At 33.5% G+C, this 12338-nt stretch overlaps 1 protein-coding gene across 1 annotated transcript; it reads right to left on the bottom strand.

The window, feature by feature from the left end:
• Positions 1 to 4387: 4387 nt before the first annotated feature.
• On the bottom strand, positions 4388 to 12335 carry LOC132165824 (phenylacetaldehyde synthase-like; the record flags this gene model as incomplete). Its single annotated transcript, XM_059576507.1, has 10 exons — positions 4388 to 4890; positions 5027 to 5164; positions 5776 to 5899; positions 6583 to 6647; positions 6876 to 6932; positions 7706 to 7870; positions 9490 to 9549; positions 10266 to 10406; positions 11469 to 11632; positions 12236 to 12335. Coding segments are annotated over 10 exons (1137 nt in total), but the record flags the coding sequence as incomplete, so codon positions are not given.
• Positions 12336 to 12338: the final 3 nt, after the last annotated feature.

The following is a 12338-nucleotide window of genomic DNA, read 5'->3' as shown; positions in this document are numbered from 1 at the left end:
AAAAAAAATGTTAATATTAATATCTCTTTAGAAAGATAACATAAGTACAAATTTATTCGCTTTGTGACCGCCTTCTAATCGTTTTCAGGAAGCATTCTCATTTCCTGTTGGATTCTTTTTGTTAAGTAAAAAAGAAAAAGAAAAAGAGGGAACAAGAATAATATTGTTGGCATCTCCAACAACATGACACAATGGATGACTTGGAAAACATCATAAGCAGTGTCAATTTGAGGAACATGACTTTGAGGAGAGAGGTCCAACATAAAGAACATGGGATATGAGGTTGAACACCAAATCTCCATCTAGAAATGGAATATAATCTTTTCTATTTTTATCTAATCAAAATTTTGTTTTGTTTTGTCGTATATAATTACGTACATGGTGTCACGTTACTTAAAATTTCAGATAACGTGATAACATATTCACCGCACCATTAAATCTGTCAAATCAAATTAAAATCATTTTCAAGGGTTTTCTGATTGGACCGACCTTTACTTATGCCAAATGAACAATGACATAAGATGTAGAGCATCATGTGATGCTCATGTAAACCTTGCCAACCTAAATTTGTCGTTGCTCAATAGAATCTTTTAAGTTATCCAAGTTGTGCAGACACTTGACACTGCTCTTGGCCAAGATGCACTTGTATTCCAAGACAGATTGGGATGGATGCTTTCAGACTTCAGAGGCTCCATAGAATCAAATTCTACTCAAAGATTCGTGGCCCCAAGAGTTAGAGCAAAAATGCTTTTATAATCCACCACGTTTCTATTGCTATAATCTTAAGTATTTCACGTAATTAATTGTACGTGTTTAGAAGTTATTTGACACTTTTTCTTTGAAAGCCGATTTGTAAGGATAAAATCTACTTGAAACTTGTATCATATAATATTCGAATCACCACCACGTCAAGTATGAGATTTGATGGATTGTGATTTTGTAGTCGAGTCACAAAGGTGGCGACCTATAAGTTAGATTAAAATATATTTATACTATGCATGAGGATCGTATTAAGTCATTGAATAATGATAGAATAGACTACCGTGAAAGTTAGCTGTTGAGCATGGTGGTATATATGTTACGATCCTAAGTGTCTCACATTGGTTAAGTACAATCTTAACTATCTGTATATAAGCTCTCGGAAACACTTCTCTTACAAGTCAGTTTTCAAATAAGAGTTTTACTTGAAGCTTATATCATGCATGCTCTTTACTAGATCTGCTAATATAGTGGCATAATCTTTACTTCCTGAACTTACTGACAAGTCTTAATTATATATGAGTATCCATGTAGTTTTAATGTGAAGAACATAGCATATTTAAAAATATATATGAAAATCACATTGTTTAAGAATATACATCAATTTACTAAATATGCTATATTCTTCACATTAAAATTACATGGATAATCACATATTATTAGGACAGATGTCAATTTAAACGTAGCATATTTAAAAAGTGGGTGACCGACCACCCAACCACATGAAAAAAAAAAAAAAATAGGGGGGGGGGTGGTTTAGTAATTTTGATTCAATTCTAGTTAGATCATGTCTGTTGTTACCAAACTAAACAATTGGAATAATTATTCAATTCTAACATCTTTTATTCTCAGTAATACCTACTCCTTTTCCTAATAGAATACACATTCCACAAACCAAACATGGCCTAAATATATATTTCTAATCCCAAACATAATCTAACTATTTAGAGCACCCAAATCAACCAAACTTTATCCGAATCAAAACTAATTAAATCTTTGACTCATGGTGATGTAAATGACAGAAGTGGAGACAGCAGCTCCAAGGAATATCTCCAGCAAAAAATTCATCTTCACTCAAGAATATTGATGAAATATTCTGAGCAAAGAATCGGATTTTCCTTCTTTTCAAAAAAACGTGCTTCTGTACCTTAGAAGTTGGGAGGACATTTACATCTTTGAATATTCTGAGCAAAGAATGGGATTTTTTTTTTTTTTTTTTTTTTTTTAAAAAAAAAAAGAATTTTTCTTCCCTTTTGATCATGACATGTTCCTAAAATTTGATGTAAGATTCCAAGTTAAATTTAACCCAAGTTAACTCGCCGCCTCAACAAAGACTCGTTATAAAATTATATATCATTTATCTTAAAAGTTTAAGTTAATAGAAATTGCAGAAATCCAAGCTCAGAATATAGCTCAAAGGCTTAAATTAATAAAAAAAAAATGATAAATTTAATTATTTAATTTAATATTTTAGCTCTCAAACTCAACATCGATAAATAATAAATAATATTAAAATAAATAATTTAACTATTTCTTGGTAGGTGAAAACCCAAACATTCTAGTGGGTGATTATAGCTTTTATCAAGATGAGGCTGGGTCTACATGATTTATGACATTTATTTTTTTTGTTTTTTTGTAATTGAATGAGGGAAAAGGACGATAGGGGAGGATCTTTCCCACGATCCTAATTATGCCTAATCTGAAACTGAAACTTATTTTTATTTTTTTGCTAATTATGCCTAATCTGAAACTTTGTTGGTGGTCTACTTTATGGTTTGTCCATCATGTCACTTGATATGATATTGAATTTTTCTCTCTATGTGATAAGTATATTGGCTTAATTAGCAACGTAAAGTTTTAATTAGAAATTAGTTGGTGATTATTGGGTAATCCTTTTTTTTCATTATTATTATTACTGCATGAATATTCACTCCTTGAACACTCCCAAGAATCAGATTCTTCCAAGAAATCAAGCAGTACTTGAAGAGGAATGTTTTAAGTGGAAGGTTTATAGTACATCACCAGCCTTTCCACATTCTTCCATTACACGTACCTCATGGGGCATTAAAATGTATTACGTTTACAAATGGATGTGATAATCTACATGATGCTTATCATGTTAACAAACTGACATGACAGTCTACGTGATACTTATTATGTTAACCACTAAAACGTGAGCTGTCAAGTGATACCTATTTTCATAAAATGTTAACTGTTACTTGAGTTTGTGAAATTAACAGTTAATATTGGATCAAACATTTGACCATCTCATCTAAAAACTAACTGGTATCCAGTTAGGAAAGCCAAAATCTTTTATGGCATTCGAAATCGCACCCTGTAAAGCATGTTCTAAGAGCCGTTCAAATGAACAGAACGACATTGTCACACCGTCAGTATTACTTGATGAAATGGCAAGAATATAAGTGGATATATAGCAGCTCCATTGGAATATGTTAAAATAAAAATTCCTCCTTACTCAAAATGAATATTCTCAAATGAAGAATAGGATTTTTGTTCCCCCTTGGCCTTCTCTACAAGATTCAGGAAAGGGCTCTTATTCCTCAGAAAGTTGGGGGGACATGCCAAAAGATATCTCAGTATTCAATTACACACTTCAATCACCTAACCTTTTGCCTTTTCTTTCTTTCCTTCTTTTTGTTGTTATCTGGGTCGTTTTCATGCACATTTCAATCACCTTTTTCCTCACAATTTCGAGTGTTTTGTGACTATTTTTGCGGTTTGAATTTTTTGTTAATATTAATTAAATATTAAAATATTAATTAAATAATTAAATAATTAAATTCATAATTTCATCTAGTGCTTTTATTCCAATCTTGTAAACTCATGGATTCGGATCCTCTGAAATTTCGAAGAGAATTCTAGTTTTTGAAATTTCAAATCCAAGCCATTTCCTGCCATGTGTCTCACTACTAATAAAATAATTACTGGTTTGCTTTTCTTGGGTAGGCATGTGATTTCTGAATCCAATGCAAAGTTTTGCAGAATCAAGCCTATAATTACTGAAGTGGCACACCGTGGCCGTCCGATTGAATTGAGTTGGCCCAAGCTTTTAGCCAGAGCAAACAGATATTGATCTTTATTTTTATTTTTGTTTTGGGTTTTAAATGTTAATATTCTCATAAAAATTCATTCTCGAAATAAAATCTCTATCAATGGTTTTGAAGATAAAATTCAAATTTAAAAGCTATAAAATATAGTAAGAACCATACAAGTTTGTGAGAATAATAGAATTATTCCGATAGGAATTCTCTTATTACATCAGACAACTACAACCATTGAAATGGGATATGCATTGCCTTATCATGCAACAGATGCCACGTTTAATGGGTCTTATCTTACCCTTGCTGGGACAGGTTTTCTCTCAACCGGCCGGAGCAAAAAAAATTTCTTCGATCTAATCTATTAAATTGACATTTGTTTTTAGAGCACGTGATTGTTTTAAGAATAGACGTCACATGTTCTACCGTAGGATCCCCTTGCAACATCTTTTATTTTTTGGGAGTGTTCGGTTAGATCTTACCTTAGCTATATTAAATAACTATTTATTATAAAAGTTTATGCTAATAGAAAATAGTAAATCAAACATTTAATTAATACTTTAACAAGAAAAACTCAACATATAGAATATTTAATTGAAATTGAGAGTAAGCTGTCAAGGGTTAGAACTAATCACAATCTTTATTTTGATACCATATTAAATCGCTATTTATTCTAAAAGTTTGGGATAATAGAAAAATGTGAATTTAATCATTTATTTAATTAATACTTTAACAAGCCAAATGATCATAGGTTGACACCAGATGAACTTCGGAATGCGATACTCTCCATTTCAAAGGAAATGGAGAGGAACCGGTAAGTGCAATATAGGAGGGCATAATGGTCTTTTCAATTTTATAAAGACCATTTTACCCTCTTGTTTTGCCTAACGGTTCCTCTCCATTCCTTTCCACTTCCTTTGAAATGGAGAGGATCCTTTTGGATGAACTTCTACAAACTTCCAAGCAGGGTTGAGGCTTCCTCTTGCAAAACCTTCCAAGCTGCAGTGACATGCCTCTCCTCTGTCAATGGAGCTCCTACAGCAAAACGTAGAATGTATTTGCCTGAAAGAACCTGCATCATATGGTCACAAGCAAGGAACTTAACTCATGCACTGACAATCATTACATGGAAGAAAAATAAGCAGAAAGTTAAAAAAAAAAAAAAAAACCAATGAATATGAACATCAAAGGAAGAACAATCAGCTTACTGTGTGAGAAATGAAAATTTTCCCCATTGAGTTTACGACGTCTAATAGGTCATGGTTCAGTTTATTGCCGTGATCTTCATTGTTTTGAGACGACAGAAGGCGGAAACAAACTAATGAAAATATCCGAGGGGTAACAACCTGCACACATGAATTTGGTTGACAAATTCATAACAGTGTATGCAGAAATCACATAAGCCTATATAAAATGACATTGAACTTCTAAATTTCTAATGAGGAAAATATAACCAAACTCTGCTCCTATAATAACCCGATTGGGTGTTAATAATCTGGAGCAAAAGGATTTGAACCTTTGCATGCCGGTACCAAAATCTGATGCCTTATCACTTGGATATACTCCATATGGCCTTGTTTTGGACGTTAGAACGGGGAGAGAGGGAAGGGAGAAGCAGGGCTTGAAGAACGAGCCAAGCCATGCAAGTAAGCGGGGATATCGCAAGTAAGCAGCAAGGTTCTTATTGTCACAAAAAACCTCCCAGTGTGCTTATTATGGATTCTATGCAAAAAGATAATCCATCCATCCCACAGTAGATGAAAGTTACACATGGCACATATTTTCATGAACAAAGACTCTTTAAATTGGCTAAGAAATGTGGGATTAAATTTGAAAAGGCGTATATTCAAAGAAAAACTAAATGGATATATCTTTTATATCAGAATCTATTTTGGGACAATTGAAAAAGGAAAGCACATGATTTATGAACAAATAAGTTCATAAAGACTTCCATTACCTCAAATCTTGGGTCTTGAGCAACAAGCCCTTCAAAATGTTTTGCCAAGTTGATGTGGTTTCTTATGTAGCATTGCAGGTTTTCTATACCGTATAGTCGCAACACCATCCACAGTTTCAATGATCTGGAAGCCAGCATATAGAACAGTAAATACAAATATAACATGATTGGAACCATTAAGATGTTGTGTGTATGTGTGTGCACCCATGCGTGTGTTTAAATTATGAACTCCGAGAAAGAGATTGGACTAAAACTTATAGGCCAAATGAGGTTAGTCTTGGTTGGACTATTGCAATAATGATGAGTTAAAGGGCAGTTAAATTTGTTGTGCAAAAAATATAAATATCTTGAGCATATAATAAATGGAAAAATATGTTACACAGAAAATTGGATAAAAATTTCAGTAAAAACATTTTGTAGACTTTTTTTCCCTTATAGTTCTTCAACATATTAAAATCATTCAAGAGTAGTGAAGCAAAGAAATAAACAGTTAACCAGCCATCACTAACTAAATTATGCAAAGGTTAGATTATTATAAAGAAATATAGAAATAGTGCCTAACCAAAACATAGAAAATAAAAAATGGTTAAAGAGTTCCCTATAATGCCTTATATGCTATAAATAGGGTAGAGTATGCAAAAAACTTTTATTTCTCCCATTCTCAACCTTTCCATAAGAGGCCATTTCTAAGTGTTGTTCCCAGCAAAGCAGGGTAACAAGACTAACCTCTTAAATAATTGTTAAGATGAATAGCACATCAAGCAAAACAGAAATGTCTTTTCTGAGGCAAAATGTTCAAAGGCACACCTAAACCGACGTCCAAGAGGAATTTGCCAATCTTTGTAATCCACAACCATGTTTGCTTGAGAGGCCTGGAATATCAATTTGCAATATCAAATATAGAAGTTGTATAGCACAACAAACTCAAGATACTGAAATATTACAGTAACATTTAATCTCAAACACTGGCAATCTACCATCTAAAAGTGGCAATTGCTTACTCAAAGACCATATTCATTCAAAAACTAAAAAATGTGGTCTTCTTTCTGTTCACAAGAGTTGCACAAGAAAATATCAAGACCATGTAAGAAAAAACTTACTTTATTCTTCAGAAACTCTGGATTTGTAGACAGGGACTGAACCAAGGCATTTCTATCCTGTTGTCATGAAATTGACACAATCTATCATTATATATGAGAAAATATCAGATCAAAAAGAAGAAAAAATTAAATTAAATTTGATAGCATATGACATCTTTATAACAAAATTCATGAGACTAGCACCAATCTAATTAGCAAAAGAGTTTAAAACCATTAGTTGACCAACTATAAATCAGCAAAAATATATTATGATAGGATTGTCCAAGTAACTAGGAGGTAAATCATTGTAAATCGATATAGCACTTTTTCTTATAGTCATGTTGAATTACCATATTATTAAAACAAATGTTATGCTATATCTTATGACTTTTTTTTTGGGAAAGGTAATTGGTTTGAGTGACAATACAATGGCTATAGTGAACAGCACAGATGACTTCTAAAGTCTTCCAGCGATCTCCCAAGGTAGTTGTACAGAGTACTTTCTACAAAAACCTATAAGAGAAAGATGAAACATTTTTACCCTAAAAAGGACTGTGGTAGCTGGCCAATAGAGAAGAACTACAGAAATACCTTTCGTGTATAGAGAATGCACACCCATTTCAACTGTGTCTGGGTTTTAGCATGCAAACACGTGTGTGTGAGAGAGAGGGAGCAAAATATTCAGGATATATCACTCAAAAACTACAGAAAGCAATTTACCAAATGCAAATGTACATTCACGAAATACATTCACATATACATATAGCGATAGCATAATGAACACAACAGAGAAATGAAGCATGGACTTCAGCTTTTAATGGAAACATGCGGACAAATATATGATGGCATACCTTAACCCAAAGCGCAGAACAATCAAAATTTGTTAGAAACCATTTATGTGCGTTCATATTAAAGGAGTCAGCTTCTTCAACACCATCAATATGGTGGCGGTACTCTGGACATATACAGGCACTTCCAGCATAAGCAGCATCCACGTGAAACCACATTCCATTACTCTGTGTCAAGAGGACATGCATTGAAAGCATTGTTAGATTGTCTAAATCTTCAATGTGTGTTAAATACATTTGCCATAAAATAAAGCATAACTAAGAGGCACTCTTCAGACTCTTTACACAAGTAAGAGTGAAACACAATTTCCTCCACAAGGTGTTAAAAATTGAAAAGACTCCATTTGGTTTGTTTTTCAAAAGAGAACATAAATAATATGTTCCTTGTATTCACAAACTTTGAAAGAAAATTTTAGTCAGGCAGAGTGGAAAATTTTAGTTCTTTCTTTTATTTACTTTTCTGATTTGTGAGAAGAATGGCAAACAGTTGAGAAAGAAAATTTTTCTCCCCTTTCTTTTCTTCAAAGGATAAAATGTTGGTGTATATATAAACAAGACAAAAATATTTCTCTAGTTTTAAATACTTTTAAATGATGCAATTATGACAAAACATTTCTAACTCTACTAATTTTAGGAAAACTTGATTAATTCTAGAGCATAAGAGGACGAAAACAAGCTTGCTATGCACGCTGTCATCAAAAGACAAATCATATATTTTTCGGTGGTTCTTCATTTGCACATAGATAGTTTTCCCTTTAAATCTAGTCCATGCCAAAATATCAGTATAGTCCATGCATTACACCATTGAGCCGTGCATTCTTATTCCCATATCCTGGTAATTATCTGTAGCAGCAAGGTAACCTCAATGCTTAAGTCTTAAAAAAAATGAACTAGTCAACAGCTGCAATGTTTGAAATAAATTCTACACTCGGTCCTACTTTAGATGCACATTGCAATTCTAACAAATGGTTCAAAGCAACTTAGCAACTCAATAAACCCACAGTGGGTCAATGGCACTAAACCCCTACAGCTATCCATTAAAAGTTCCAGTATGTGAATCTAAAAATATGATTTTCATAATACAACAAGTTATAATGCATTAACTACGCTTTCGTACCTCATGAAAACCAAATCTGGAACTGATTATTCCTAAATAATATCCAGATTAAGTTATGTTATAATCTTAATTACTGTAAAAATTGAGACTAATAGTAACTGGTACCAAACAAATCATCCTCCATTTGGAATTTGAATCACTTTACTTGGCCATGATAGCTTTCCATCAACAAAGTAAGCCACAAGGGGCTTAAATGACCTAATAGGTAAATCATGTACTTGGCATTTGAAGAGTCTGTTGACAATTTTTTGATTCATTGCCATTTTGAAAAGTCTTCTTGTTAGATGTCAGTTTGGGTACAGAAAGGAAGTTGATGTGGAAGGTGTCCCTCTGTGCCTCTTTATGAAGGCTTTGGAATTTAAGGAACACCAAAGCACAGGAAGACAAGGAATATCAAGTTTCTGACTACATTTCTTGGCCTATTTTGAAGGTATTTCTATGTGATTTTTTTATATAATCCTTTTTGTCAATTAGACTGGTAGCTTTGTAGTTAGGCTTAGTCTTGGAGTAGTCATCTCATGCCCCCTCCCTTTGCTTTTGTAAATAACTTTATTTATGGAAGAGGGTAACAACACTCAAATTATCACAATAGATCTATATAAGAAACTGATATAATGAGCAAAGCATCTCTCTTAGTTGGTTGTCTCATCAGTGCAGTAAAATGTGTTACCTTAGCAATCTTTGCAAGCAAAAGCAAAGGATCAACAGCTGTTGATGAAGTAGTACCAACCTGCAAGTATAAATGCAAACCTTCTTTAGTTAATTGAAGTTCTAACATTGCATTATTTGAGGTAAAAGGAACCTATTCGTCTCCTGCCCTCTCCTTCCCAAAAGGATATAGAAAAAGATTCCAAGGATACAATGTTCCTCATATCCACAGAAAATAACATGAACAACAGTTCTTTTCTTGAATACAGGTGGTACATTATTTCCTAGTCTGAAAGGAAAAAAGAAAATAAAAAGCCTATCAAAGAGTGTGTTAGCCTCCAACCAAGATATGTAGATCAGTTGAGTAGCAGATCATTACTAAATTTAAGTACTAGATCATATAATTTCTATAAGTCAACCAATCATCATGACAAAAACTATTTTCTTTTCTTTTATGTCCAAACCTCTAAAAAATTGTCTAAGCTAACACATAACCTGATATTAGTATGCAACTGAAATTTGTGACAAAAATGAAGCCATGGATATTGTCAGAAGGAATCACGCAAATTATTATATCAATGACAGCTTAGATCTGAACAAGAATAAAGGAAACACTGCTTAATGGAATAATGATTTAAATCATGTTGATGGCACCAAAAGGAGAGAGGGTGCTCAAAAGTTGGTGTTAAGAAAACATACAGTATTCTTAACAATGAGTAACTCAAGCAGAGCATTGAAAAAAAATGATGATAAAAACAGCAGGAAACAAACTAACACCAAAAGTCTTCTGTTTCTTACAGTAGCACATAAGAAAAAGGGGATTAAACCATTGGAAATGTCATGTGCAATCGCTTCACCGAGTACATCAGGTGAGAGGGCATAGTTAATAGAAGAATCTGTTTTCAGCAACCTGCAATTTTCTGGGTGGATTCCTCCTATCTGTCATTAAACAATAAGCATTATAATCATAAAATAATGAATGACATTGTTAAAATAAACATAAATTCAAAACCCTAGCCAAGCAACATAAGAGAAAATTATTAATATAGAATACACCCATCATAGTTGCAACTCAAAAGTTATGTCTTCACAATGTCTCAAGGCTTATGCCTCAAGCACCTGTGGAAAACGACGATATAGGACAACATTGTCTTGGTTTCTGCCATGTGCTTAAGGCAATCATACAGCATAAAGAGCACTTTAATTTGGCAAATAAAAACACCATAGAAAGTTGTCCTTCTGTTGATAATATTATCAAGAAACTTTTCTCTACCATTCTTTTATTTCCTTTTGGTCTGACTATCTATAATTATTCAGTCACAAAACAAGTACAATTTTCTTTCATATCTATTTTACTTAATTTGTCTGAATCCAATAAAGGAGAAGATGGAGAGGATGGGAGCACATTCAGAAAGAAGGGGATCTGCTCAGCAGCGAACAAGCAATGAAGCGCCGATGCACAGGGAGGATCCAAAGTGATGCGACAACAGAATTTGGCAGCAAAACCTGGGGGTGGGAGAGAGAGAAAGTGAGGGGGACAATGGTTGTTGCCATGTGTCCATTGCCAAATGCCTTGAAATACTAGCTACAGCCATCTATTTTGTTAGTATTGGCACCAAGTATCTGAAGAGCTTAAAGAAAATTGTACGATAATGAAAAGAGGAGAAAACACGCATTCTGTGGATGCACAGGAGGATAGCTAAACTACCCCTCTCAGCCAAAAAGACAAAAGGACAAAAGGAAAATGGGGTGACAGCTGATGATGATGCATGATCTTTATATAAATGAATTACACCTAGTAATGGATGCATCCATTACAAGTCATACAACATAAACATGGTTATATACCATCCAACAAATTTTATCATTATGTTTATGTTACAGGTTATAGCTTATGAATTCATGAATCATGCAAGTGTCTGGAAGCATCATCTGAATCTGCAAAAAAGAAGTTAAAAGAAAATGGATCATTTAGATACTTCTGCACATTTATAAAGCTACCTGGCAGGCTTTTTGTAGTGCAGAATGCGTTTGATCAGATGCATAAACCACAAGCTTCTCAAGGGCATTTTTGCCAACCCTCCGTAAAATCTTGTCACGAGCAGCCAATAGCACAACTAAAACAGCTTCACTTGCTGTGCCCTGTATCACTCCACCACCTTCGCCTACAACAAGATTCACAATATTGTTTTGTTCACTTGGAACGATCCAATTTCATAAAATCAAAAACCCTTGAACGCCTAAGTTTGAGGATTACTTTAAACTTCCAAAGGCAGTCTAAATTCAATCTTAAAATAGAGCTAACCTCAATCCAACCCATTAAAATATTAGTCTAGCATATCTCTTCTCATTGATGTAAAAACATATCTTGACTTCTAATCACTAAAAAAAGAAAATAAAAGAAAAAAGTCATATATTCTGCAAAGTCAAATATCCTTTAATTTGGTTTACTCACTTAAGCTTGGTGTATATTCCTAATTCTGAGATTCATCTTCTACCGAAGCATTCAATTACCCGAGTTGCTCGGATGACCAATATACTACCCTTTCAGCAATCTTCATAATTCTAGTTTTGATAAAACACATTATTTCTCTCCACTCCAATACTTCCAATTATTCAATCTATAATGCATTTTTTTCCAAAGGAAATAAATTTCAAGTTCTCTGTCAATATTGGGAGACCTCACTGTTTCCTATTTGTCTATATCAAGCAAAATAGATACAGAACTCTGACTTGAGAAATCAAGAAGAAGAAGAAGAAGCGGGTACCTGCTGAAAGGAAATCATCCGGCAGTTTGAGCAATTTAGCAAGCCAATCCAGAACAGTCATTTCAAGCTCTGTTGCTGCAGGAGAAGTTATCCAACTGAAACC

The sequence above is a fragment of the Corylus avellana genome, chromosome ca11 (genome assembly GCF_901000735.1).
Source record: "Corylus avellana chromosome ca11, CavTom2PMs-1.0".
In the NCBI taxonomy this organism is placed as follows: domain Eukaryota; kingdom Viridiplantae; phylum Streptophyta; class Magnoliopsida; order Fagales; family Betulaceae; genus Corylus; species Corylus avellana.
This window is presented reverse-complemented; position numbering and strand designations above follow the sequence as displayed.